Source organism: Lissotriton helveticus, chromosome 4_2 (assembly GCF_964261635.1).
Source record: "Lissotriton helveticus chromosome 4_2, aLisHel1.1, whole genome shotgun sequence".
In the NCBI taxonomy this organism is placed as follows: Eukaryota; Metazoa; Chordata; class Amphibia; order Caudata; family Salamandridae; genus Lissotriton; species Lissotriton helveticus.
Window position 1 is genome coordinate 15,142,052 of NC_136064.1, and position 26,890 is coordinate 15,168,941.

Genomic DNA, 26,890 nt, shown 5'->3' on the forward strand with positions numbered 1-26,890 from the left:
TGCCTCATGGGAACAGTCGGGCAAATTTAAGGAGGTACTGCGAGAGGGGAAAACTCTGTTGTGGTCCGGATGAACCAAAGTTAGAACCAGGGGTGCCAGGCGATCAGCAAGTATTTTCGCCAGAACCTTGTAATCTGTTTCGAGCCGTGCGAACAGTCTACAGGAGCCTAAGAGTAGTGCATCTTTGCTGGGTTTAGGTAGGGAGATGACTGTCGCCTCTCTCTGGGAGGCAGAGAGTTTGCCAAGTGAAAGGGCTTCCTCAAACATTTTTAACAAGTGTGGAGCCAGTTGAGGTGAATAAGCGTTGAACAGTTCCACCGGCAGCCAATCAGAGCCAGGGGACTTGCCAGTGGCCAACAATTGAAGACTTAATTTCCTCCAGTGTAAGAGGGACATCCAATTCAGCTCTCTGGTCGGTAATGTGGAGCAGTGTCAAGCTGGCAAAAAAGGGGTCATAGTTCTCCAGACTAGCGTCTGCAGTAGACTGGTACACCTGTGTATAATGACGAGCAAGTTTCTAGTGAATACCACATTGTGTGTAGAGGACGGAGCATGTTTCGGAGCATATTACCACTACTGGCCCCAGAGGCTGATCCTGCCAGATAAGACAGGGTAGGAGAAGTCCAGCTCTGTCAGCCATGACATGCGTGCGGGCCGAATGTGCAGCATAATTAAGGCATTGTAGCCGAACAGTGTGATGTGTTCGCGCCGCACTTCTGCCAGCTCTCCTTTGGCACCATGATCTCCAGCAGCCAGAGACTCCAGATCCAGGAGGGTGCGTTTTAACTTTGTAATGTCTACAGTAAGTGTGTGCCTCATGTTGCCTTGGACACCCAAACAGTGTCCCCGTAGCATCACTTTGAAGGCATCCCATGAAAAGAACTCAGAGGAGGCGGTTCCAGTGTTGTGATCAAAATAGTCATCAATCGCTACCCCCAGAGAAGCTCTTAGTGGGGAGATCGGGGTGAGGGGGAATTTCCCAGCAATGCCTTTTGGAGTCACCAGGTAGGGACGGGCTGCCGTTCAGCCGCCCACTGCAGTCGCAAAGTTTGGGGGTTATGGTTGGAGTGGGTGCTGCTCATGTATTCCACCCGGTCGATAAAGGGAAGTAGCGATGGTGTCCCAGTCAGCCTGTCAATGCAAACATGTAAGTTGTAAGGTCCTGAGTAAAAGGAATACACCCTTGTATTCAGATTCTGGTGCCAACACAAGTTGACCATTGTAGCAGCCAATCTGTGAGCATTTGTGCATTGGAGGACGAAGCTGTGCACAACAAGGGGGGGGAAGGAGCAATCAAGGGCAGTATCCATAACACTGCTGGAAGTCCCCACCGATGAGCTATGGAGTAGCACCCTAGCTTGACAGCATATGCGAGAGCGCATAAAAGAAGGCAGCCTGATCAGAGTTTGAGGCATTAAACCTTGTTTTTATCCCCCCCTTCCTGGGGCATTCTTGCCACGGAGGACCGCCATACGACCAAATTGACACTTGACCGACAACTCTCTCAACTTTGATATAAATTCATCAATCGTTTCTCCCACGCTTTGAGGATGCATATAGAACTTGTATCTTGTCATCACCAAATTTGTTTCCTTTGCAAACCTATTACTCAATCTAATTTTAGCTCCCCTGTACACATTGTTAATCCTTGCACCGGTATTCAATGCTGGTGGCAAAACTTTAAACAATCTCTGCCCTTCTGAGCCTAAGGAATTAAAAAGAATTGCCTTTTTCCTTTCAGAACTTAAATCATCACTACCCAAGGCCATCAAGAAATTGTCAAACATGTGAATCCAATCGTCCCACTGAATGACTGGAGTCCCATGATGCATTGAAAAAGGTGATTATTTACAACAAGGGGTGGTGAGGGACAGAGTCTCTGAATTAAGCAGAATACTCTCACCCAGTCAAGAGATCAGGGCTAGATCCAACACCGTTTTTTAGCTCATTGCACCATCCCAGTTTCAGAACCAAACTACAAAAGCCAATTCTTACACTGGGAAGGAAACAAGCTTCCGGGGACCGGTTTCTGGCATTACAGCCGTCTTCGGCCCGGCTTGCTTGAATCCTGAATTGGCTTTTGTAGTCTGGTCTGCCCTGTTCCCATGATGCACTGGGCCAGGGACAGACTAATTTGCATACAGCCAGGTTCTGAAACTGGGATGGTGCAATGAGCTAAAAAACGGTGTTGGATCTAGCCCTGATCTCTTGACTGGGTGAGAGTACCCTGTTTAATTCAGAGACTCTGTCCATCACCACCCCTTGTTGTAAATAATTTTGTCCACCCTAAGCGTGGAAGGGTATACTCAGATGTGAGTCCCTTGCTCATTGCACCATCAGGATTCAAGCAAGCCGGGCCGAAGACGGCTGAAATGCCAGAAACCGGTCCCCGGAAGCTTGTTTCCTTCCCAGTGTAAGAATTGGCTTTTGTAGTCTGGTCTGCCCTGTTCCCATGATGCACTGGGCCAGGGACAGACTAATTTGCATACAGCCAGGTTCTGAAACTGGGATGGTGCAATGAGCTAAAAAACGGTGTTGGATCTAGCCCTGATCTCTTGAATGGGTGAGAGTACTCTGTTTAATTCAGAGACTCTGTCCATCACCACCCCTTGTTGTAAATAATTTTGTCCACCCTAAGCGTGGAAGGGTATACTCAGATGTGAGTCCCTTGCTCATTGCACCATCAGGATTCAAGCAAGCCGGGCCGAAGACGGCTGAAATGCCAGAAACCGGTCCCCGGAAGCTTGTTTCCTTCCCAGTGTAAGAATTGGCTTTTGTAGTCTGGTCTGCCCTGTTCCCATGATGCACTGGGCCAGGGACAGACTAATTTGCATACAGCCAGGTTCTGAAACTGGGATGGTGTAATGAGCTAAAAAACGGTGTTGGATCTAGCCCTGATCTCTTGACTGGGTGAGAGTACTCTGTTTAATTTAGAGACTCTGGCCATCACCACCCCTTGTTGTAAATAATTTTGTCCACCCTAAGCGTGGAAGGGTATACTCAGATGTGAGTCCCTTGCTCATTGCACCATCAGGATTCAAGCAAGCCGGGCCGAAGACGGCTGAAATGCCAGAAACCGGTCCCCGGAAGCTTGTTTCCTTCCCAGTGTAAGAATTGGCTTTTGTAGTCTGGTCTGCCCTGTTTCCATGATGCACTGGGCCAGGGACAGACTAATTTGCATACAGCCAGGTTCTGAAACTGGGATGGTGCAATGAGCTAAAAAACGGTGTTGGATCTAGCCCTGATCTCTTGACTGGGTGAGAGTACTCTGTTTAATTCAGAGACTCTGTCCATCACCACCCCTTGTTGTAAATAATTTTGTCCACCCTAAGCGTGGAAGGGTATACTCAGATGTGAGTCCCTTGCTCATTGCACCATCAAGATTCAAGCAAGCCGGGCCGAAGACGGCTGAAATGCCAGAAACCGGTCCCCGGAAGCTTGTTTCCTTCCCAGTGTAAGAATTGGCTTTTGTAGTCTGGTCTGCCCTGTTCCCATGATGCACTGGGCCAGGGACAGACTAATTTGCATACAGCCAGGTTCTGAAACTGGGATGGTGCAATGAGCTAAAAAACGGTGTTGGATCTAGCCCTGATCTCTTGACTGGGTGAGAGTACTCTGCTCAATTCAGAGACTCTGTCCATCACCACCCCTTGTTGTAAATAGCATTGAAAAAGGTGGGCATGCTCCAATCAACATTTGCTCCATGTTGCCCACAAACTAATGAGGAGCATATAACTGAGATGTACACCAATAAACTTTCACCTCAGATTTAAAAAATAAATAATCTTTTCTCCAAATGTTTCCTTACTTTCACCCTCCTTCTGTTACCTTTTTTTTTTAATATATCCATCTTTGAAAAAAACAGGTACCAGCTGCACATACAACCCGCACAATGCTTGGGGTTTATCACAGAGTTTAATATGGACCATATAGTTTATGGCCTCCAAATGTGGAAAACAATCCGTTTAGGGACCCCCATCCTCTGCACTCAAATGATAGCCTCTTTTTATGAAAACCATATAACTTAAATTTTTGTTGAGTGTACACAGATCTTGTGTTTAACGTTATCAGTCCTGTAGCGCCCTTAGTGGCTATACGACTTGCCCGCATAGACATTTAAATCAATATGATGCCTCATTTGGGTACTATACTGACTAACAGCCGGGCCAAACACTACAGCCCGTCTCGAGCGGTTACCTAGCAACCATAGTAACGTGGACGCCCCACAAGATCTCATCTCCTAAGCACTTCACGCACTCTCTTGAGACGGCCTGGTTGTTTTCACACCACACGCGTTGTAGCTTCCAACACGATGACGTGTCACATACACAACCAGGAAGTTTCCCACGGTTTGTGTTTCAAATTCCTGCTCTGGTCACCACAGCGGGATGCATCCTGTTCCCCAGGAGACTGCAGTAGGCGTAAAAGCGGGCAAGCACCTTGACAAAGTAAGACTTTTCTTATATATTGGGTGTTAAGCTTTTTAAATATTGGCGGCGTACTTCTTATGTAGCCCTTCATTTTCTGCCACAACACGCTGATTACTATCAGAGACATGCCAGGATCTAATTCTCTATCCCCCGCCCCTCCCCCTCCCGTTCTTTTACAGAGTGTGACAATAGGGGCTCGTTCCTCCCAGGACCAGATTAGTTGTGGAAATCTCATAACTAAAGTAATTATACGTGACGAGCTACTTAGCAATCGTTTTTTTAAGCCGCTAACAGTCTACATATGCAGGCTATCCCGAAGCAATAGTGATACCACCAAAATCACTACACGGCGCAAACCGGCATCACGCAGCTGCTTTTTGCTGCCGATATTTTGACTATCAAGTAACTAGAAAGGTAGTCCACATGTTTTACTGCACCACAAGACTCACGCCGTTAAGCATTTTCCAGAAAGGCCACGACTAAGTGCCTTTATAGCCTATGCATGTACACTAATATGTCACAAGCATGATGAATTGCTCATTTGAAATCGCTTGCATGATATGTGTCTAGGGCCCAGATGTAGGTCGCCAAATACCGGTCGGTAACGGCCAATTTCGGCCGTTACCGACCGGTATTTGGGATTTGACATGTAGGGGGACTGTAAGTTACAGAATCTGTAAATTTACCGAATCGGTAAATCCAGATGTAGGTGGCAACTCAAACAGTGCCACAGGCCATTACCGAATCGTTATTTACCATGTAATAACATTGCATGGTAAATAACGAATTCTGGTGTACATGCACATCTGTGCATGTACAAGAGGTGTGGCGCCGCGGCCAGGGCGACTGACTCCGGAATCTGGGGATCACGGTTCGATCCCCGGCACCGGCGGCAGATTAGCCCAGCACCATGTGACTCTGGGCAATAGCTTACTTAATCTTCCCGACGGCCCCCAGCGCCTAGAGACCCTAACGGGTGATTGTGCGCTTTACAAATGTGGATATTATTATGTAGCACACAGACATGCATGTCTGTGTGCCACATGGCACACAAGCCAAAACCAGGGGTACAACAGGGTGTCAAAGTGACACCCTGTCCCCCTTGCACAATCGGTAATTTTACCGAATCGGTATTTACTGATTCGGTAATTGACATTGATGCCTATGGGCCTCAAGGCCCATAGGAATCAATGGCAATTACTGAATCGGTAAATACCGATTCGGTAATTACCGACTCCTACCGATTCGGTAAAAAATACAGATTTATCTACATCTCATTTACCGAATCTAGAATAACGAATCGGTAAATTTCGGTATTTTAGAGTCGGTAAATGAGGATTACCTACATCTGGGCCTGAGTGTGGCCGCATGTATGCGTGACACTGAATGCCTTGCAAACCACGAATATGGTATAAGATGAATCTATAAATAGCAAGTTTTAGTTCCTTGTGTTGTTCTGTCTTTTTTACAGGCAGTCTAACAGTGGACCCTAATATCGGTAAGTCCACAGCATGCATAGTACACCTTAGTGTGTGTGCTTAAAATGCAAATACACGTGGTATAATTTTTACCACTCACATTTTTCACTATTTAATCACCACTAGTATATTAGATAGGTCCTGAAGAAAACCCTATAATGTTTTCAAACAGGGCTGAAACATGTAGACCAGAGAAAATTAAGACCGAATCACTAGTCTTAAATATTATCCACATATTGTTTTTAAACATTCCCTGGGCCACTGGGAATAAAGTATTTACTAATAAGTATTCCCAGAGGTATTTTTAATTCACATCACTTCATCACATTCACAAATAAACCCAAAAAACAGCTCCACTGTAACCAGGTGTCGTAGCACAGCTGGGTAGCATTTGGCTACTCGGCTGGGAACCCGATGATGAAGCATGACACCAACCAGGTTGGTGTGCGAGTGTTCTTTTAACAAACCCTTGTGGTGCCAGGAACTACAGTGTAGGACAGCTATCTAGCTTGTGTACGTCCAAGTTGTTTTCAAATATAACATTCATATATAAAAAGTATTTTATTATTATGTATAGAAAAATATCAGAAGAAACATAAGTGAAGTCTGTCACCTTCTTGATTCGTATGTCATATTCACTTTGTTTACCTCAAAATGAAAAAGGATTTCCAACTACCCACAGATAATAAAGGTTGCATGTTAACAGAAGAAAGCATCTTTGTGAAATCAAGGCTTTCACATACTAACTTTTTACACCAATTTCACTTCAATACCTTTTTGCACATGCATTCCCATATAAACATTAGCAGTGTTGAACAATATTAAGCATAATGCAGACATTTAGTTTCCTCTTGATTGGGATCAAGTAACCTCATGCTCTTTGAATCACTAATTCCTGTTTGATGTCAACAATAGGGAAAACAGTGCACCTCGCTGAAAAACACCGCCGTTATTCAGAAGTTATCCAATTAATTTTCTAAATGATGACGATGACGAACAATAATGTCAACTGCTAACTTTCTAAAACACAGTTAAGTGGAACTACACATTTGATTCACACTCATCTCTATGTATTTTTTAATCTGGCTCACATTTCAAGCCCCTTTACCAGCACCTACAAAGTATGATATTTGTAGCAGTACTGTGCTACCCTGTGCTCGTGGCTGGTTTATGCCAAAGACTTCAAGCAAAACTAGATTGCTTTAATTAGTTCACCAATGCAACTATTTGAAAAAGGGGTAAAGAGCTTCAACAGAAACTAGTGCTGATGCACTTATGTGTCCAAAGTAAAGATGAACAAAGAACAGGTATAGGGCTACAACGTCCACAGAAGTCATGTAGGGATTTAAATTAAATTATTCAAACAACTGTGCATTAAAGCAGAACGCAGATAACTAGGTCAAAATCCATGTATTCATTACATGTGGCAATATCTACGGTCTACCGACAACTACTCCTGCGTGAGTCTCACCGGCTCTTCCAGGCAGAGATCCTGTGCAGCGCCGCGCGCTGCCGCTCGCAGTCCTTGCAGTACAGATCCTCCAGCACCTGGTCCCACTCGGCCTTACTTAGCCAGGCCACTACGTGCTGCTTGGGCCCGCGCCACCGGGACCTCCGACCCATCTCCAGCCGCCTGTACCGGCTCCCGCCGTACACAATTACGGGAGACAGGTAAGCTGCACAGGAGAGGAGCAACCGAGCATGCTGGCATCTTACTCCCAGCCAATCGGGGAGAGTCTGTCATTTAAACCACACCCACCGCGCATGCTGGTTGACTAATAATAAAACGCTAGGATATGAAACTGAAAGGAAGAAGCGTCTCTGATACGTGAACACAAAAGAAGGACACGACGACGTAGCACCGAGTCCAGATCCGGTAGCCATCTTGGAATGTTTGAGTTGAGTCTTTGAGCTATCATGTTGTGTAGAAGGGAGGGCTCATTATGTATTTTACGTACTGGTACGTGTTTGGAATGCCAACGGTTGGCATTCCAAATCACGACTTGCTCCTGATCTAAGATTCAATATTAATGTTGTTCAGGTTCTAAACCTCTAGAACTGAAAAGAAAAAGTAAGTAGTTGGGGTAGGCCAATCAGGACTTTTGGCCTGATGTACTCTAAGAGACCATTAAATAGCGATTTTTTGATTTACAGTGCAATTTAATTCGATTTACAAAGATTCACAGATACCATACTTCTTAAATCAGTGCACTGCAATGAGTATTTAGTCCTTCCTTAAACTCTGAATATCTTAATGCAGTTACCAAATATCATATTGCTATTAGATGTAAAAAGCATTTACAAATAGGAAATTAGTTAAAACACAGCATTTGGCACATATGCCAAACATCATCAATTGGAACAGGTGGTAACAAGGTGCAAACTATAACAAGCATTGTCAAAGCCAATAAGTCTTGCGTTGGCCCGCAACATTCTCACAGTTTTTGTTTTTTCATGGTTTTTGCTAAACTTCTTTGTTTGGTGTAGTGATCTGCTGGACCCGTTCTAGTGTTCCAGCATATGCCCTATGTAACTAGCCACTCCCAGAGGGCCTGCCTCTAGACTCACCCCACACCCATCTATCACAGGTGTTACCGATCAGGTGATCCTGCCAATAAAAGGGGTTGGGCACCCTTGCCCTGGGTCTGTGTCAGTACCATGCACTGTGTCCGTGTGTAATTTTTATGGCTGCATGAGGGTCTATGGTCCTAATCCCTATAATGGCGACAAGCAGGTCTCACCCCGCGGGTGTGCCGGCTGCCATGTGTCGTGTTTTGGGTGGGGAGATGTATCCCGTGCAGCTCTTGCCTGCAGTAAGCCAGCAGGATGACCTGACCTGGAGCATAGTGGGCCGAGAAAAAGGGAAGGGTAACGGCACCTGGGGACGAGAAAAGGCAGCACCAGTAGGAACTGCACCAAAAGGGGACAGAACCGACAAGAGAATGCACCCCAGGACCCTCAAAGTAAGGAAGTGCATGCCCATGGTCTGACTTGCTGAGGCACTTGCATGCTACCCTACCTGTCTTCCCCAGTGAAGTGGGCAGAGGACTGCCTTCCTGACATGGTGTGACATGCCTGAACCCTGCACCAGCGTCCACAGCCCTGCATGTGTACCCCCAGAGATGAAGGAAGGGTTGAAGTACTAGTGGTGCAGTGGGAGACCAGTGCGCCTGTGGAAGTGGAAATATGAATCAGAAGCGTTGCACTTAATCAGTAAGTGTTTATTCAAGTATGTAGGTTCATAATATAAAGCCCATAACCTACTCCAGCAGCGTCCTCGTTGCAACTGCCTACAACAACTATAAGGCAGTTACAACGAACACGCAGCTGCGAGGACATAACTTTAAAGGATAACAAGGCACGAGAAATTCAACATGCTAATGTTAATACAAGGATAATCAAAAGGTAACAGAGCGTGAAGGCACGCTCACAAAGCAGATGGAAATTACATGGAGATCACGAGCCGCCCTTAAAGGGAAAGAGCAACTCGCAACTCCAACAGCGCCCCATGAGGTATTTTGGCTGCCACCGCTGTCTGTACATGGAGGCCTGTCTGCCTCCTACACTGTCATCACATTGCCCTGGGAAGTGACATGCTAATATGTGGGCAATAGCCGCCGACCGCAGCACCACCTTCTGAGGGGTTGCAAGGCGACAGCCCGACTGGGCGCATTCCTAAGACAAGCCACCTCACTGAAATTGACACGTTAGGAAACCACAGCCTCGGCTGGCAAAGAAGGTAGGGCCGCACAAGCAAGGAGAGAGGCACGCACCGGCAATAGCAACTCCGTGACACCTGTTGTGTCCCAGAGACTGAGGAAGAGAGCACAAGGAGCTGCGGTGCCCTTTGGTACTCAGTAGCACCACGTGTCCCTACCTGCGGATTCGATGCTCATGGTGCAAGTTTCTGAGGAATCTTGAATATGGCGACTGCAGCCCAGAAGTCCTTCAGCAGCAAGCAGATAAACTGGTGTGTGAGGAAGGGGAGGACTTCCCCAGGGAGACATTTGGCTCTTAGCCTGCATGGGGAAGTGGCAGAGGCTGCAGGCAGCATTGCTGTCAGTCCAGCAGTGAGACCATGACAATTGGGAGAATCATCCCCTGCTTCCCCTGCAAAGCCAGCCAGCATGGTAAGAGGAGCTGCAGTCCCCTGTTGACTGCTGGAGAGTTATGCAATGAGGGGAGAGATTGTTAACTCCCACAAAGAGCCCCAAGAAGTCCAAAGCTGCCCCAGCCCAAGCAGGGATACTAAAAAAGCAGCTGAACGCAAAGCAGCAAAGCACAAGAAGAAAATGAGGAGAGCAGTATGAGTCACTGAGCCACAGGCTGCTAGAGAAGGCTCAAGGTGTTTTGGCCTGAGTGAAAGTGGCTATCCGCAGTGAGAGGCTGTTTGATAGCCCCTGTAATAAAAGAGCTCTCAGATAAGGAGAAGAGGGGTAAAGCAAGGGGCCGCACTAGCCGGCAACCCGAGCACAGAATGGCCACCGTTGACCCACCAAGCATGTCACACGGAGTGACTGACCTTGCCAAGCACGCCTGCGCTTGGGCAGGACTAAGTGCCGCCACAGCATAGCCACGAGGCACAAGCAGTGTGTCCTAGAGTGAAGAAGAGGCGAAGGAAGAAATATGACCCTCCAGCCAGGGAGTGGAGCCCCAAGAACATAACGGAGGAAGGGGATAGGACTTGTGAGAGGTCCATGAGGAGAACGAAGACCTGTGAGAGGTCCACTAGGTGAAGAGTCATGTCCTACCAACAGGACAAGAGTCAGGTCCTACAGATAGGAGAAGGTCGCAGCGAGAGGCCTGGTCAGGAGACAGAGGAGAGAGAATCAGTTCTAGGAGTAAGATGTGACCAGAGAGGTCCATGTGAAGAGCACTTCACATAAAGAAGCCTGGTTAAAAAGGAAAAAGAGCATGGTACGAAGCCACATCGTGGAAGAGTCAAGGAGAAGAGCATAGCAGCATGTCACCATGCCACGCAGCGAAGAAGAAGAGGAGGAGAAAACAGTGGCATGATGCCACAGCGTAAAGGAGAAGAGGAGAGAAAGGCATGTGTGATGGACCTGTCACACGGAAGAGCCGTGTGAGGAAAGGCGCCTTCCGAGCACGGCACGATTTGATAATGGAGCAATAAGGCACAGACTTACGTGAGAAGTGTTGATTGCCCTTATAAGACACAGGAGCGGCCGGTATGAATGGCCTGGCTGCCCCTTGCACACTATAGAACTAGTGTCCAAGACAGTGAAGTGACATTCCCAGAGTGCAGCCCTGAAGAAACTGCTTTAATACAACATAGCAGTGAAACATGTCGGCACTGGCAGGAGGTTGTGGTAGATATGATTAACTACCAGCCCCCCTTTTTTATATAAGCACACCATCTCCGCCCTATGAATAAAGTTGGGAAAGGGACGGTTGATTGGGTGTGTGTTTTTATGCACTTTGTTACTTTATTTTCACTTTGTTTATATGTGTTGGTCACTAGCAGATATTTCTGCACCTTCACTAGTTTGTCACTATATATGTTTGTTGTTTTGGACACTTCTTTCCTTTCATCTTATTTTTCTTTAAGACGCATGTGACAACCGATGATGAGACAGGGGCCTGTCTGGAAATTTGATACCAGTTACCCCGACGGTGGTGTTTCCGTGAGGTGTCACTTGCGTCTTTCACATTTTTTGCTCTAACAAGAGCAGTGTCCAACGTTGGGTGTGGATACAGTGGTAATTCCCGGGATTCGGGTACACCTTAAGTGTGGGTTCTGGTGTGTTGCCCTGGAGAACAGGTTTTTATACATTGGCGGAGAACAGTGCATATTGTCTCTTACAATATTGGTAAGGGAGTGGTAGGGAGTAGGACGTTTGGAACACCCCCCCTCTAGTCACTGATTTGGTCGTACGCCGAGGGAGTGGGTCTTTATTGTTTTGTTGACTTTGAGTGGAGGGCGACCCGCTCCAGCATCCCTCTGTGCTCCTTTAATTGTTTAAACACGGAAGAGCCCGACAACCAAACGCAGGAAGAAGCATGATAAGTGTCATCACTCCGAACAAGATGTCGCCATCTGCAGCACGGGTTGTCCAGTGGTAAAACTCTTCATGTGCATCACATAAGTCACCGAAGGAGGATTACACCATCAGAGTGGAGCTGTATGACTGCAAAATAACCAGTGGCTATTCAGACATTCCTGGCGCTGTGGGAGGCTAGCCACTCAGAAACCTCTTGTGAGCCCACTTGAACCTGAGACCTGCTGAAGAGAGCATACTGGACCCTTGGGTTGCACGAGAGTTGGACGTGGCCCTATTGGGAGTTCCACAGTGACCCATTGCAGATCCCATGCAGTCCTGTTGGAATCCAAGATCAAGGGCCTCTAGAGAATTCTAGTGAGAGGGGAATCCCGACAAGAGAGATGCGCCTGAAGCAGCTCCATGACAGGCTGCGGGAAGCACCGAGGTCACGGAGCCAGACTGGTTATCCAAAGACAATCTAGCAGATGCCTGTGCACCTGAGTCTTGATGGCAAGAATTCGCAGATCCTGAGACCACCACCCTTGTGGTGGAACAGGTGACGTGTAAGTTGTCCTGCTCGCGGTTCCTCAGTTGCCCCTTAGCGCACCCTAGGAGACATATCGCACAGCCCACACAGTCCCGTTGAAGACTAGTGAAAAGGGCCTCAAGTACGTCCTGCATGAAGGGCTCCTGGCAAGAGAGGGAAGTCTGAAACCGATCCACCCTTGGGTACCGGGAAGCACCACGGCCTCTGAGGAAGACTCTCAACCACAGATCTGTTGTTTTCCATCTTTGCAGGTTGGCCATCCATGGAGACAGGTTGTTTTCAAAGATATCTCTGCAGTGGACTCCATCACTGCTCCTGTCGCACCATCCAAGTGAACTGTGTATATAGATTCCAACACAGCGAGACCAGGCAGGACAGAGCAATAGTGCCCAAGCGCACTGCCTGTAGAGACTCAGTGGTGTTTTTTATTTTGTTGCTTGTTCTTTCCCACAGGTTGGACTTGTGTTTTTTTCTTTTTCAATAAAGTTTGTAAGGGATGTAGTGATCTGCTGAACACGTTCTTGTGTTCCATCATATGCCCTATGTGTAACCATCCACTCCTGGAGGCTGGCCTCTACACTCATCTCACATCCATACATCATAGGTGTCACCGGTCAGGTGACCCTGCCAATAAAAGGTGTCAGGTGCATGTGCTCTGGGCCAGTTCCAGTACCATACACTATGTGTCTGTGTGTCATTTGTGTGGCTGCATTAGGGCCTAGGGCCCTAACCCTACATTTGGAAACATGCAAGGCTCTCATAAATCTAAACAAAAATAATTTGCTACAGGTACAAAGGTGTTTTAGTCTAAAAATAAAACACACATTACCATTGTAATCCCTGGCACTCAGTCTTGCCAAGTGCCACGCATCACAAGTTAGACTAACGCAAATTGTTAATCCATGCTGAATTCCTACACTTATATGCAAAGAAGGTGTTTGGCCCAAAGGGATGGAGGGGGGTAGGGCCTCAATATCAGAATCTAGAAAAATATACCCACACCTCCATTAGTTTAGATCAGATTTCCGATCAAAGAGCTTTGCTGTGCTGACACTGTCCTCGCATTTGCCGTGGTGTGAGGAATTTCCCTGCAACTGCTCGCGGAACCCGCTTCGCGGGTCCCGCTTCGCAGGGGTCCACACTGCCGGATTGAAGACATTGGACCTGGTGTTCTTGTGACCTTGCTTCGAGGAAGAGGATTTGAAGGCAGGGCTGCGAGCGTGCAGCGGGCTTGGGACTCCAACTCCCAGGAGCGCCCGCCGCCAGCCCTAATTTGCAGCACCTGGGCCGCTCTCCCTGCCTGCGCCTTCCCACCAATTGATTTTAAAAAGCCCAGCCCCTAAATCCAACGTGGGACGCTTTGCTGTGCTGACACTGCCCTCGCATTTGCCGTGGTGTGAGGAATTTCCCTGCAACTGCTCGCGGAACCCGCTTCGCGGGTCCCGCTTCGCAGGGGTCCACACTGCCGGATTGAAGACATTGGACCTGGTGTTCTTGTGACCTTGCTTCGGGGAAGAGGATTTGAAGGCAGGGCTGCGAGCATGCAGCGGGCTTGGGACTCCAACTCCCAGGAGCGCCCGCCGCCAGCCCTAATTTGCAGCACCTGGGCCGCTCTCCTTGCCTGCGCCTTCCCATCAATTGATTTTAAAAAGCCCAGCCCCTAAATCCAACGTGGGACGCTTTGCTGTGCTGACACTGCCCTCGCATTTGCCGTGGTGTGAGGAATTTCCCTGCAACTGCTCGCGGAACCCGCTTCGCGGGTCCTGCTTCGCAGGGGTCCACACTGCCGGATTGAAGACATTGCACCTGGTGTTCTTGTGACCTTGCTTCGAGGAAGAGGATTTTAAGGCAGGGCTGCGAGCGTGCAGCGGGCTTGGGACTCCAACTCCCAGGAGCGCCCGCCGCCAGCCCTAATTTGCAGCACCTGGGCCGCTCTCCCTGCCTACGCCTCCCCTTTGGCTCCACCCTTTAAAGGTCTTTTACTAGCCCCGCAGCGCGGGAGCGACCGGGAGAAGCCCGGGACAAGGGCGGGACCGTCAGGGGCCGTCAGGGGCCGAAGGAGGCTGGGCTGGGCCTGGTCTCTAACATTTATAGTGTGCACATCTCTGCCAAAGGAATAATATATATATATTTTTTTATTATTATTTTTTTTTATTTGTGGGACACCATAAGTGCAAAAGATGTCTTTAGACTCGCTTAGTTCCTTGCCCTCAAGTGTTGGAGTTTCCATTCTTGATCCTCTGGATAAATATTTTGTGAGGGCCAACAAAGATATTGACAAAGGACTCCTGTTAGAGGAGAAACGTGCAGAGCGTCGTCGCTCAATAGAATCGTTAAAAAAGAAACCATTGAACACTCTCCAAAACATAACTCTTACACAAGACCTAGCAACTACTGGTGGGGTGGAGGCAGAAGCAGAGTCGCTCAGCTCTGACCCCAAACCTATACCTAGTATCTTCCAAGAGTATAGCATAATCCCAGATCTTTTTGTTACTATTAGTCAAAATAAATTGGGCAGCCCTCCTATCGTTTCTAACAGCCTAATTGATCTAAACTCCCCTGCTCCTCCAACCTTTGTTACACTATTGAATTCAACTCCGTCTAATCACTCAATTGTAACTGTTGAACCCATTGAGATCACCTCACAACTTATTGTTAGCAAGGCTATAACTGATAGCAAGAAACCACGGAGGTTTCCTCAATCCCCGCCAAGGAAAAAGAGGAAAAAAGGAGGGGTAAAAAGAAAAGGGGAAAACCTATCAACCCCGACATCTCCCACACTAGGCTCCATAAATAAATCAGCTAGTCCTTTAGTGAGTGATGTATTACCAGGTAATCATTTCCAACCATCTTCTACTGGGGAATTGCCAATCACGTCTAAGAAAGAGCCAATAGAAATACTTGAACAGCTTTTTAAAGCTTATATGCTCCCTCTAATGGAAAGAGTTAGAATCCTGGGGGATAAAGTGGACTGCCTATTGTCAGCTGCCCACCTGAGTACAACTCCTGACTCCGAGAAACCCAGTGATCAAGCTCGATTAAATTGTCAGACAGGTTCTGCTACAGCAAAACCAACTAGCTCAATTATATCAAAAGGAATTCCAACAGCAAATAATAAAATTGCCCCAACCATTCCTAGCAAGTCGACGGTTGTACATAAGTCACTAAAAGATAGGAAACTGTTGGTTCCAAATAAACCTCCAGCCTCGACGACTAAGACTACTTCGTCCTCGGGGGTACCCAATATCAAAAGACCCACTTTAAAACATAGGACTATAGTAGACTTACCGCCAGAGTCAGCCAACTTTGTGATCCTCTTAACAGGCGTCCCCCCTATTCCCAATGGAAATTTTGAACACAACGACAATTTGAAAAATAAAATCATTTTCTGGTTGAGATCCAACAGGCCTCTTCCTGCTCATCTAAACGGAGATATAATCTCTGTAAGAAGATGCAACTGGGTGGGTCCCTGACCGAAAGACATTGAAGGTGATGTCGTGATTGTTAATTTTAAGGATCACAGAGTTGTCACTTTCTTAAGCGACTGGTATCCAGGTAAAAATGAGGGTGGAATATCAACAAGAAACTTGAGCTATTTTTACCCAGAGGCCCTCTTTAGACCCCCCACCCATGCTAGGACCAATAGACATCCTAACCCCCAGACTCTGGCTTACTGTCCTTCACCTTTTTCTCGTCCCTTCAATAATCCAATCACTCCCTCCTTTTTTCCTGTAAGCCAACATCCTCCTAGACGCTTCCCTCTACCGAATAATCACCACTTTAAATACACCAATCACAATGAGTACTGGAATATCCTGTTGCACAATCTTTATGATCCCTCTTCAGGGTTGGACCTAAATTAATGACTGGAAGTACCATCTATAGAATCAGAGTCCATTCAAGATTGTACGGGTATCATTGACACCCCAGACTCAGATTTAGTACCATCTTTGGAAGAAGATCAGGAGATAATATTCTACAAAACTGGGAATGAGAAGTTTGATTCTTGTGGAGGGGAAGGGGGTGAGTGTTTTGTGTTAGATGAGGCTGAGAGTCAGATTGTGGTGGCATTAGAAGACGAACAGAAGGAGCTTAGTACACACAGAGGGATTCAAGTTAGAACAAAGAAAGTTGACGTGCTAGTAGCTGGTGGAATGGATAAAAATAATATGACTAGTTCCCATATCACGACAGATGATGCACTGTCGCAGGTGCCCTTAAGCCCTAGGGGGGAAACCCGTTATCTTCGGGCATTATTGGTCCTGCTGGGCCGGGCCAACAAACTATCGTCATTGAGACTTGTTTCATGGAATATAGCCGGCCTACGAGGTAGGCTCCAAATTGAGGAGTGGGTGGAGCTGGTGAATAATCAGGACATACTGCTATTTCAAGAGACCTGGGCACTTGATGCCATCTTACTTCCCGGGTTCCTTAACTTTCACAAACCTGCCTGTAGGGGTGGAGTGGGCAGACCCTCAGGGGGACTATGTGTCTGGATAAGGCAGTCTCTGGCCTATCACACTACAGAGTTACCCTCTTCTAATCCTGATATTCTTGTACTTAAGCTTACAAATCCAGGCTTTCTGACGATAGTTATTATAAATGTTTACGCAAGGGGCATTCCAGGAGGTCGTAGTCCAATAGGCATTTTTAATGACCTGGAGTTGATATTTAATCAATGTGAAAAGGAATCTTTTGTTATCCTGGCAGGCGACCTAAATTGCACTTTTGAGCCTTTTTCGGCTAGAGAGATGGACTTCCAGGAAGAAGAGGACAAACGATGGAAGATCCCGTCCTTAGAATTATCTCCCATCAAAAAAGGGACAGAGGCTGCCCTTCATTGGCTGGGTTTTTGCCTTGAACGAGGATTGAGAGCCGTAAATGGGTGAACTGCGTCAAGGGAAGCACACTTTTGATAATGGACGCAGGACGAGCCGGATTGACTACCTCTTTATTAAGGTAGAGTATTGGTCCTCTCTGGTCGATATGCTGGTGGAGGATCGCCCAGAGAGTGACCACAATCCCCTAGTCCTTAGGCTAGCCCTAGATAGTAACTGCCGTTTGAGAGCCCCCAACAACTGTAGCACAGCTGATGTCTTGTTGGAGAATAACAGTAGAAGGGTTCAGTGGAGTAGAGTTGTTGAGGATCCCGCTAATCTAAGTTTGATCTCACAGAAAGTAGTGGAGGTATTGAATGCCATGGAGTCAACGACAGAGACAGCCGAAATCTGCGGGCTACACGATAACCTTTTTGTCTCTTTGAAATCATTTTTTACTAAAACAAATAGTAATTCTGTAAAAAAAAAGCAATCAGCCGGGAGAAGGGTCAAGTGGTACAACCAATCCTGCCGCAAAGCCCATAATGATTTACTTATTGCACTTAAATCACGAGATAGTGCTGGCATACGAAAATCAAGGCAGGATTACAAAAGTCGCCTGAAAGAGGCCAAGTCGGCCTGGGATGTCAAACATTGGCAGGACCTATACGAGGCGAGCTTGTCTTCGAACCAATCAAGGTTCTGGCATGTCCTTAAATGGGGGAATTCATATGAATCCCAGCTCCCCTCAAACCATGTAGCCGATGAAGGATGGGTCGCACATTTTGGAGTGCAATTCGGCGACCCTGGCCCTGCAGAAGACCATGCTGTAAGCATTCAGGAGGCCTATCTAAGTTCCTTGAGTCAAGTCCCCCTCTTCAACCTCTTAGATGTGGAGTTGGCCTTAACTCAGACCAAAGGTGGGAAAGCACCCGGCATAGATTGCATCCCCTCTGATCTCTTTAAATCAGATCAGGCAGTCTGGGCTCCATATATATTGAAGATTGCCAATGCGGTGGCAGGTGGAGTGCCAATACCAGACTCCTGGCAGGGGGCGGAAATCATCCCAATTTTCAAAAAGGGGGACCGCTCCCTACCCACAAATTATCGTCCAATCAGCCTTATAGACGCCATCCAAAAAAATCATCTCTCGGATGGTGTTATTTAAGATCATAGCGTGGATGGACGAAAAATCTATTCTATCACCACTGCAGGCCGGCTTTAGGCCTTGCGTAAGCACAATAGACCAGATCCATAGATTTTTATTAATCTATTGGAAGGTGGTGGTCTTAAATGAAGGAGTGATCTACGCGGCCTTTGTAGACCTCAAGTCCGCCTTCGATTTGGTACCTAGAACCAAATTGTGGGCGGCCTTGGCACAAATGGGTTTGCCCTTGGGTCTGCTGTCTTTAATTGTCAGACTTCACAAGAGGAATTATGCACAGGTCCGTTGGGGTATGCAGGGCCAAGTCACCAAAAAGTTTCCAATGACCCGAGGAGTCCGTCAAGGATGTGTCCTTGCCCCGACCCTTTTTCTCCTTTTTATCAACAGAGTTGTTGATTTTTTTTTACATACCCCTACAGACGCACCCAGTTTGGGAGGTATGAAGGTCCCGCTATTGATTTTTGCGGATGATACGCTTCTACTCTCAAAAACCCAAAAGGGGTTACAATTGGCCCTTAACAAATTCTGGAAATTTTGTGATGCTAACGACCTACAAATAAATACAAACAAAACCAAGTTTATGGTATTTACAAAAGATAGATCAAGATTGGGACAAGTTAGTCTTGATGGTGTAAATTTAGAACAGGTATATGAGATGACCTACTTGGGGGTGGTTTTGGACCACAGATTAAGATGGTCTGCTCAGCTAGACGTCCTGTCTTTAAAATTTTCACAGCTGAGTGGGACACTGGTAAAGGAGCAAAGATCCTCGCTAACAAAAAGGGTGAGCCTAGCCCTCAAAATTTACAACACCAAGATTAGATCGGCTATTACATACGGAGCGGACCTATGGGGATACGCTAATCTGTCCCAACTTGAGAAATTGCTAAATAAATTTTTACGTAACTTGGTGGGTCTTCCCCAATTGACCCCTATGCTACCACTTATGTTGGATTTGGGCTGTTATCCAATAAAGGAAGTAGCTAAATTGAGAATAATCCTTTTATGGAGGAGAATTTGGGTAACCCCTGAATTAGTTTCCTTTGCTGAGGGTATTGAAGACCTCAGACGATTAGTAGGCAGTGGCAATCTTCCTTGGTTTAGAGCTGTTAGAACCACTTTGGTAGATATGGGTTTTGCCCAGCTATGGTCTGATCCAAGGAACAGTGTGTTTCCTGGAAAGAAGGACTTTAAAGATCAGTTTTGGGCTGCTTATAGATATAGGCTGATCATAGAACATAGCTCAACAACACTCTCTGGCAGATTTTTGAGCCACAAAGTGGATACAACTTTAGAGAATTGTTGGGATGCCATATTAAAGAGCAGTGACAGGAAACTCTTTAATCAATTTAGAGTAGGAACATTACCCCTGAGGTCGTTTACACAGAAATGGATTCATGTCCATGGTGTAAAGACCAGAATATGCCAGCCCACGGAAAAAATGGCTAAAACCGATTTGCCAGTTGTTAAAAACGAGAAGGGCAGGGGAAGCTCTAAGGTTGTTGGGGACGTTAACAACTCTCCCGGTGGCCATATCTGTAGCCAAATTTCTAGGATGGTCCTGGTTGATCAGAGGGAAATATTTGCACAGCATTAGTTAGCTTGATAGTTGTCCCGGGGGCTCCGGGACGGGAGGGGCCTCAACCACCGGACTAGTACTGGCCAAGGGAGTCTGGGTAAACAGAAAGACAGGGGCCTTCAGTAGGGGTTTCAACGATGGTTTTATTGGGATATAGGTCTTTTTCATCGGGACGGGGACTCAGTCTCGGGATGTTCGGTGCGAAGTCACAAGCACGTACTCCAGCTTAGTCAGGAACCGTGTGTTCTTTTTCCTGGATGGATGGTCTCACAGCTCCTGATTCTCGCCGGTACCCAAAACAGAAAGGAAACTCGGGTCAGCCTTCAGAGCCACACAGGATACCGTAGAAAGGGCCGGGGGTGAGGGAAAAACCGCTAGTGTGAAGTGCTCGGGTCAAAAACAGGAGTGCAAGAAGTGCTCGTGCTCAGGCAGTCTTTAACAACTAGGACTGTACACTATTTACACCGGGGGCTGCCTCCTCCTCCCTATCCACCCCGTGACCCGGCCCTGTACCTCTTGAAGCCACGCCCCTCCCGTGGGTGCGTGGCGGGGCGAAGCGTCCAACCGTGGGCCTCCTGACTTGTCGTCCTTGGTCTCTCGGGTCTCTTTATCACGCCTTCCGTCCTCCTCGTTCACCTCCGCTACCAGGGAATCGCCGTCCGTCGTTCTTCCGCTACTTCCTCCTTTTGACGTCACCACGCTTGCGATGGGCGGGGTCTCGTCCCTCGAAGTCTGTTCCTTAAAGGCGCCGAACGTTGTGTGATCGTCCGGCCATCCGGACTCCGGCTCCTCAGTCCAGGCGTCCGGTGGGAGCTGTGGGGAGAACGTGGCAGGTGAGAGGGGGGCGGCGGACCACCAGTCAAGGGGGGGAGTCCCTGTCAGGCCGCCTGCCCCGTCACAATAGTTCATTGTTATTTTTACTATGTATATTACTGTGAAGTATTATGAATTATGCAAATCATGTGTCATAGTGGCTTTATTGTTTTACTGTATGTTTTAAACTGTGTCTTTTATATTGGGATGTCTTTTATGGTTAATTATACCGAAATAAAGACTTATGAAACGTAAGATAAACAAAAATTATTAGGTTTATCTCGGCAATAATTTTCGCCTCTTTATTTTAAATTATTTTATAGAATCAAGGATATTTATTTAACCACAATAAGAACACATCATCGACCAAAAAAAATGTCACATTAATACAAAACAATCTGACAATAACTAAATTATATCATATTGTACATATATCTCCACATATATTTACAATACATTTAAACACACAGTGAAATTCAATACATAAATACATTACATCACATTCAACATGTCAAAAAAACAGTTTATATATACATATATTCAGTCTCATAAAGTTGCGAGTGAAGTCAAACAACTCAGAAAAGCTTTTTACACCGAGAGAGCAACTAATCCTAATACTCTAAGTGTTCCAAGGATTTAACAAAGACTTGAATCCCACATAGCACCATATTGTAATGTAATTCTGATAGCTCTTCCTAGTCCTCTTACGTCGTTAATAAACTATTACAGAAACCCAAAGCAATTATATTTTAGAATTAAGCTATATGTTGTGTAACCCAGCACTACAGGCAAAAACAGATTTCATGGCGTGGTTAATCGCTATGTCCAATTTCTAAAAGCCATAGATACCCTGGATTTTAAAAGTTTCACGTCCTTCACATAACATCGATATACTGGCGAAATCTAATTAGTTTTGACCAGTGGGTGACACCAGAAGTCCAGCTTATTGCCTGCTCCACTATGAAGAGTGAGACCAAAGGCACAACACGGGCTGCATACAGGGGTATGATATGATATAGTATTCAGCTATGTGAGTAGAATCAATGGTGGTCACCTCATGGGGCCCCTCACTTGGGATGTCCTCAGTGTGTGGTGTGCTCAAGGTAGAAATTGATGAATGGTCTTCTATCAATAATTGTGCTGAATGTTGATCACATAAGAACAACATCACATGGGCGTGTCATTTTTTGTGATGTGAATTTGTAGAGCATGGCTAATCACCCATTCGTGTTTCCAGGTGCTGAGTAGGGCAGGCCTGAGGGGGAAGGATCAGAACATGCTTGTTTTCGTCTGGAAGAGCCATGTCTTGAGGTTCCTTCAGAAGTCCATGTGGGAGGGGGCGATTCTGATGTGTTTCAGGAGGTCATTCCAGGTCTTGGCTGCGAGGTATGAGAAAGAGGGTGAACAACCGTTACAACAAAACTATTACAACGCACTACCATTACAACGCGGTCATTACATCGCAAACCACAATGCATTGCGCTGGGGGGCGCTCTAGGATAGGAAATAAGTTTAATTTTCTATCCAACACCTTCCCTAGTGTCCACGGGGACTGGAGTTGGAATAGAAAATTATACTTACCACTATCCAGCACCTCTAAGCACTATGCGTTGTAAAGGTTTGCGATGTAAAAACCGCGTTGTAAAGGCAGGCGTTGTAATAGCCTGCGTTGGAACGTCATACATCCGAGAAAGAGCGTCCTCTGGGAAGGAGGTGGTGGTAATGGAGGTGTTGATGATAGCGGTGAGCATGGGGGAAAGGATGCTTCTTTCAAGACTGTATATAAAATGGGTTAATGGGTCTGAGAGGGCTCCTGATGGTCATTATTGATTAGTTTGGTGATTAGTGATTATTGATTTCACCATCAACTACTCAACTAATGGATCATTGACCTTAAGAGGGAAGTAAAATAATTGCCCAAGTTAGATAAATGTCCAAGTCCTGATTCCTGACTCCAATGCTCAGGATCTGAAGACTGGCAAAGCAGTACTCGCAGGTGATGCAAGAAGTGGTGTGAGTATCAATAGGGTTGTGAAATGTTGTTAATATGCTAGCATGTATTTTTGAAGTGTTGAAAATATTAAGTTTTTTTTTACTGTTGGTGACATTTTGCAAATTTTGAATTGATGGTGTTATTGATTATATTGGTAATTTCATAGGACATACTTTTTTGGTTATTGATTACATGTTTTAACTCTTCATGTTAAGTTAGTGTCTTGTTCTATGTTGTCTGGAACATGCAGGTATGCACACCTGTGGAATCCCGGGAAGGAATAGCGGGTGGTAAATGGAAGCCACACTGCACTGAGGTTACTCGTCTGTTGGAATAACACTGAGAAGCTAGGTAGGGCTGGCAGTGTTAAATTAGGGACTATTTTCTGTGTGAGTGATTGATAGCAAAGAGTTCACTGGTGAAACTTTGGTCTGATATCACCTAGAAAGGGTCACACTAAAGGAGTAGTAGGTTCTTCTGAGCTTGATTGACAGCAAAAGGGTTCGCTGGTGAAACTTTGGCCTAAGATATATCCTGAAGGATAAGTCCAAAGGAGTAGCAGGTTCTTCTGAGCTTGATTGACAGCAAAAGGGTTCGCTGGTGAAACTTTGGACTAAGATATATCCTGAAGGATAAGTCCAAAGGAGTAGCAGGTTCTTCTGAGCTTGGATGAAAGATAAGCGGAAGGGATTTACCTGTAGTGTTTGAAGAGTAAACGGAAAGTCTTACTTTGTGAAGGGTAAGCAGAATGTGTTACTCGCAGTGAATATAAATCTATCCTTTATTTAGCACAACAGAGTAGCGAATATATTTATGTTGTTACTAACAGAGTTATTGATTAAGAGAAATATTGAAGTAAGATTTTGTGGAGGGTCAGTGGTAGGAGTAAAACTGACTGAAATTGAGACTGACAGCTTTGGAGAAAAGAAATTGCATTGAACTATTGCAAAAATGAAACTGTTTGAAGGTTTAAAGAAGCTGTTAGGAGGTAAAGTGAAAAATTCGTTTTTTATTGGTGATGCTCCTGAAGGAACACCTGTGCATTTTATGTCTACCAATGTGGGACAAAACACATGTATGTGGGTTCACCAATGGTGCAAGATTACTGAATTACACATTAAGGGAAGTGATATGTGAAATAAAGACACCATCTAAAGCTGCACAATGTGAGGCCTTAAGCATGTGGGAAAAGACAGCAAGAGAGAAAGCAAGTGAGGATAAAAAGGTAAAGCACCAGATGCAGGAGAAGAAAATTAGTGATGAAAAAGAGCTTCAAATAAATAATGATTCAGGGGATGAAATAATGGATGAATTGTTAACTGAGTGTCCACCACTTTATGTGGTTCCCATGAAAAATACTGAAAATAGTGCACCAGTAAATACTACAGTGGCTACTGCTTCTGTTGAACAGAGAGAAATACAGATTGAGAAAACTGTGCAAATATTTTATATTGACCCATTACCTGTTGATTCAGTACTGACAGTGATACCTCCAGGTGTTACTGCTTCAAATATGACTGATTCAGTTCAAGAATTGCAAACTGCAGATGCACAGATAATGCCTAGAAAAATGATGACTGTCCAAATTAATATGGCCCCTACTGAAAAGGTTCAAAGAGCTGCAGAATCAGTGATTATGGCAGGGTTTATTTCAGACAATCAGAATACAGAGATGATTGAACAGAAATTACCCCAAGCACTGAAAGGTGAGGGAAAAATGGTATTTACAACATCTGCAGCCCAGGATAAAATGAATGTAATTGAAAATGGGATTTTTCAAGCCTGCTTTGAGGAAGCAGCAGTGATTAAAAAGATAGAGAGCATGGGAGAACATATTAATACAGGCCATGAAAAAGAGAAACAGCTTAGTCTTTTAAAATCAGCATGTAAACATGAAGAAATTAACAGTCCCTGCTGTTTAAATAATAAAAATGTGAACTAGTGTCAGGAAAAAGAATTAATTTCCCTGAGTAAGGAAACAGCTGCATGTGCATTAACTACACATAATGGACTGACAGATTTGGCTCAAAAATATGAAACTGATGTTTCAGGAAGTTTTCCATTTCAGAAAAGGTTAAGGGTACACATGGATGATGAAGCTAATGAGAAAATGTGTTCTTCAGGAATGCATTTGCACATTGCAGAAATAAAATATATTTTCAAATGCAATGAGTTTGAGAAATTAGGAGACAAGTGGGCAAGAAAACATGAGAAGAAAAAGAAACCACCAGACCTAGCAAGGAAACTGGATAAGGAAAAGAAGCCACCAGATATAATTAAGCAAAATAATAAGCAGAATGAGGGAGAAGCTTTTGCTTACTCATTGAGAGAAAAGGTGGGACAAATGTATGTGCATATGCCACAGAATAAAAGTGAACTTGCAGCATTTCTGAACACATTCCCACAATTAAAAGACAAAATTATGCTGTGGTACCCACAAGTTGATGGATTTGATGAAATATTGAAAGAGTTGTGCATTAATTTGGAAATGTTCTTTTACATTGTTATGCAGACTGAATTGTGGTTTGAATCTAAAGTTGTTGTGAAAAAGCCAGGTGAAGAGACAGTGAAAAGGGTTTGCATGAATGCACCATCATTTTCTGTTGTTATGGAGGAAAATATAGCAGTGATTTATTTCATAAAGGGCAGAGTGCCAACAAAGGATGTTGATTGGGTACAGATTAAAAGAACACAGGATGGAAGTAAAGGTGTTTTGGTTTGTGCAAATTCAGGTATGGATGTTGTACTGCTGGAAAATGTGTCCTTTTGCCATCTTTATAACAGATTTGAGCATTGGAAGAAGAAAAATAAATTTAAACATGATGCACAAAAACATGGAGAATTGCATATGCAAAATATGCCAGTTAAGCAAATGCAAATGTCAGTTCAGAAACAGGTACCAATGGCAGGAATTTTTCAAGCACAGATGGTCCCACAAAATATGGAAAATGCTAAAATTAATTTAAATAAGGTGTCCAGAGCGAATGTGAATTATTTCCAGAGACAAAAACAGAACCCAGTCCAACAGGTTACTCTGTTTGCAAATGAGAGTTTTTACCCTCACAATTCTGAATTTGCCAAGTCCCTTGTGAAGGTAGTGGAAAGTCCAGATTTAATTGCAGGAGTTTTAAACAAAGAAATTACAAACCCAGTTTTAGAAGAATTTGCACCAAAAATAGGCCCATTTAAGGAAAACTGCAAAGTTGTTGTCTGTGACTCAGGCCTAGCAGAAAAACAATTGTTTTGCAAATTAAACAGCACAGATTACTGTACATCAGATAATGTTATTTTTCAGATTCCTGATGTGGATGTAAATTTTAAAATGGCCCAACAACAGACAGTTGTAGCATTGTTGTCAGAAAAGATAGTTGAAAAATTACCTTCTGCTTTGGAAAAAATAATAAACACAGAAATAAGAGCGTTCACAGAGAAGGATGCCAGATTAATAAAATGTGCAGAACATGTCTTATTAAAATTAGAACCAGATTACATGTATTCAGGAACACCATCAGATGCAGGAATTTTACCAATAAAAAGATTTTTGATGGAATTGATTGGAAGTTTGTGTAACTTTCTGATCACAGGTTCACAGAAAATAAATGAAAAGAACAGAATAGTGCAGAAGATTAAAAGCATATGTTTTCCATGTTGTCCTGTGGTACCGAATACAGCCAATATATTTTTCACATTCCATGTGCTGAAGAATGGCTTACTTTTATTGATTTTTGCCAAGTTCATGTCACAGTGCCATTGCATGAGAATAGTCAGGAGTACTGTCAAAAAGAAGCTGAGTGTCTGGGACACAAAATTGGAAAGGGAGGTAGAAAGGTGTCACCAGAGAGGGTGGAAATAATTCACAAGATAAATCCACCTCAAATACAGAAAGAAGTCAGGACATTTTTGGGAATGGTTGGCTGCTGTAGAGAGTGGTTACTAAACCTTTCCCTAGTGGCTAAGCCTTTACTGAGGCTGACACACTCAGGTGTGTCTGATCCGCTTCCATTGGACAACAACTGCACAAAAGCATTCCTAGAGTTGAAAGAGAAAAAATGTCGCGCCCCAGCAC

General features: G+C 45.2%; 1 protein-coding gene across 1 annotated transcript in view; it reads right to left on the reverse strand.

Moving 5' to 3' along the window:
* LAS1L (LAS1 like ribosome biogenesis factor) overlaps positions 1 to 7,674 on the reverse strand; it is a 384,388-nt gene extending 376,714 nt beyond the window's left edge. Inside the window, exon 1 of the mRNA XM_078640120.1 lies at positions 7,380 to 7,674. Within this exon, the coding sequence (XP_078496246.1) occupies positions 7,380 to 7,531 (152 nt within the window). The 5' untranslated portion in view covers positions 7,532 to 7,674. The remainder of the gene's footprint in view (positions 1 to 7,379) is intronic.
* Positions 7,675 to 26,890: the final 19,216 nt, after the last annotated feature.